This window comes from Charadrius vociferus, unplaced genomic scaffold, assembly GCF_000708025.1.
Source record: "Charadrius vociferus isolate BGI_N301 unplaced genomic scaffold, ASM70802v2 scaffold489, whole genome shotgun sequence".
Lineage (NCBI taxonomy): Eukaryota > Metazoa > Chordata > Aves > Charadriiformes > Charadriidae > Charadrius > Charadrius vociferus.
The window spans coordinates 108,043-110,032 of record NW_009650077.1 but is presented as its reverse complement, the minus strand read 5'-3'; the positions used below and the strand labels follow the sequence as shown (position 1 = coordinate 110,032).

Genomic DNA, 1,990 nt, shown 5'->3' with positions numbered 1-1,990 from the left:
AGCGCTCGGCTCTCAGCTCCAACGCGTTGCTAAAAAAACCCAAGATTTAAGATGGGGGGGGGAAGGTGGGGGGGGAACCACCAAGAAAAAAAGCTCTTCTAAGATGAAAGAGCCTGGCTCCTATAAACAGGAGTTCTTCCGTGTCCCAGGCAGGGAGTGAATGAGACACAGATGGCCGAACTTGGAACACCTCTGTGCTCGCAACCGCGAAATTATCCCCCCCCTCTTTCAAACGCACAGCGAGCCGAGCGAGCTGGAAGCGGCGAGCCTCCAGCGCATTCTGCATTACAACGAAACCTCTTTTTTTTTCTTTTTTTTTCTCTTTTTTCTTTCGGCAGAGGGGCCTACGAGAGGGCAGGGGAGAGCCCCGGAGCCCGAGCGACGGCTGTCCGTGCCCGAGGAGGGCTCCACCGCCCAGCCTGGAGCGAGACGTTGTTCTTTAGGACCCATCCCACAGCTGAAAGATCCCTCTCCCCCGGGTGGGGGGGTCTCACCCTGGTACCCGAGCGCTTCCAGCCACCCCCGAAACCGCACGGGGGGAGCAGTCAGCAAACAAGCCGCCTTCAATCCGCAGCTCCTATCGCACCCCGGCGCAGGCACCTCTTTCTGCTCGCACCCAACCTGCTTCTGGAGGCACCTCCCGGCCCTTCTCCCCCAGCCCCCCAGCTCCCACAGCCCCCCGGGGGGGCCGTAGCCGAGTGCCCACCGCCCAGATGTCCGGGTGGTGACAGTCACCGGCTCTGCCATTTGCAGCCCGTGCGATTTTTACAGCCCATCTGTGCCAACCGAAATAGCAGGCAGGAGCTTTCTGCACGCTGCTATTATTATTTATGATGGCACCGCGGGAGAGCCGGGCTGTGGTCACAAGTCGTCGTCGTCCTCCAACCCCCTTCCCAAACCCCATCGCTGCAGGGGACACGTGGGTGACGGAGCTCCTCTCCCCCAGTCTGCCCTCCGCCACCCATCGCCGGTCCCCGCTGGAAACGACCGCTCCCTCCGATCTGTCAGCAGATCCGCATGAGTAATCGCTCGGCGACCAACTGCAACCAGCACAGCCCCACTCAGAAAAGCCCTTTTTAGGCAGCAGTCCCATGTCACCGGAGTGCCACCGGCGAGCGGGATGCCGGCAGCCACCCCCAAGGCTGGGAACGGTGCCGGGTGACTCATCTCCTTGCGCTGCCCAACCTCCAAACGGATCCCTGCGGGGATCCGGCTCTCGAAAAGACCTTGGTAAGGCGGGGAGGGGGGGTCACCCCCAGTTTGAGAGCAAGGCACAAACTGGGGGCATCTCCCTCTGGCAGGAGGGAAGGAACAACACCCGTGGGCAACGACCCTTCCAGGGTGCTCCTGCCACCCCCGGACGCAGGGACATGTCCCGTCCCCCGGCAGGGGACGGAGGCGGCAGTGGTGTCCCCCACCTCCTGGGAAGCTACGCTAAGGCACATGGAGGACAGGGAGGTGACTCAGGACAGCGAGCACGGCTCCACCAAGGGCAAGTCCTGCCTGGCCAACCTAGTGGCCTTCTCTGGTGGAGCGACTACCACAGCGGACAAGGGAAGAGCTACAGATGTCGTCTGTCTGAACTTCTGTAGGGCCTTTGACACAGCGCCCCACAACATCCACTCTCTAAACTGGAGGGATGTGGATTTGATGGGCGGACTGTTCGGTGGATGAGGAATTGGTTGGACGGTCACATCCAGAGAGCAGTGGTCAACTGCTCAATGTCAGGGGGAGATCAGTGACAAATGGTGTCCCTCAGGGGTCCGTATTGGGACCATCACTGTTTGACATCTTCATCAATGACACAGACAGTGGGATGGAGGGCACCCTCAGCAAGTTTGCGGATGACACCAAGCTGCGTGGGGTGGTGACACACCTGAGGGACGGGATACCATCCAGGGGGACCTGGACAGGCTGGAGGGGTGGACCTGTGTTAACCTCACGGGGTTCAACACGGCCAAACGCGGGGTCCTGCACCCGGGTGGGGGCG

At 61.2% G+C, this 1,990-nt stretch overlaps 1 protein-coding gene across 1 annotated transcript in view; it reads right to left on the bottom strand.

Annotated features, from left to right (window-relative positions):
* The window catches only part of MEF2D (myocyte enhancer factor 2D), a 39,467-nt gene that overhangs the window by 16,877 nt on the left and 20,600 nt on the right, over positions 1 to 1,990 (bottom strand). Inside the window, 2 exon segments of the mRNA XM_009892069.1 lie at positions 622 to 627; positions 1,877 to 1,905. Of these exon segments, the coding sequence (XP_009890371.1) occupies positions 622 to 627; positions 1,877 to 1,905 (35 nt within the window).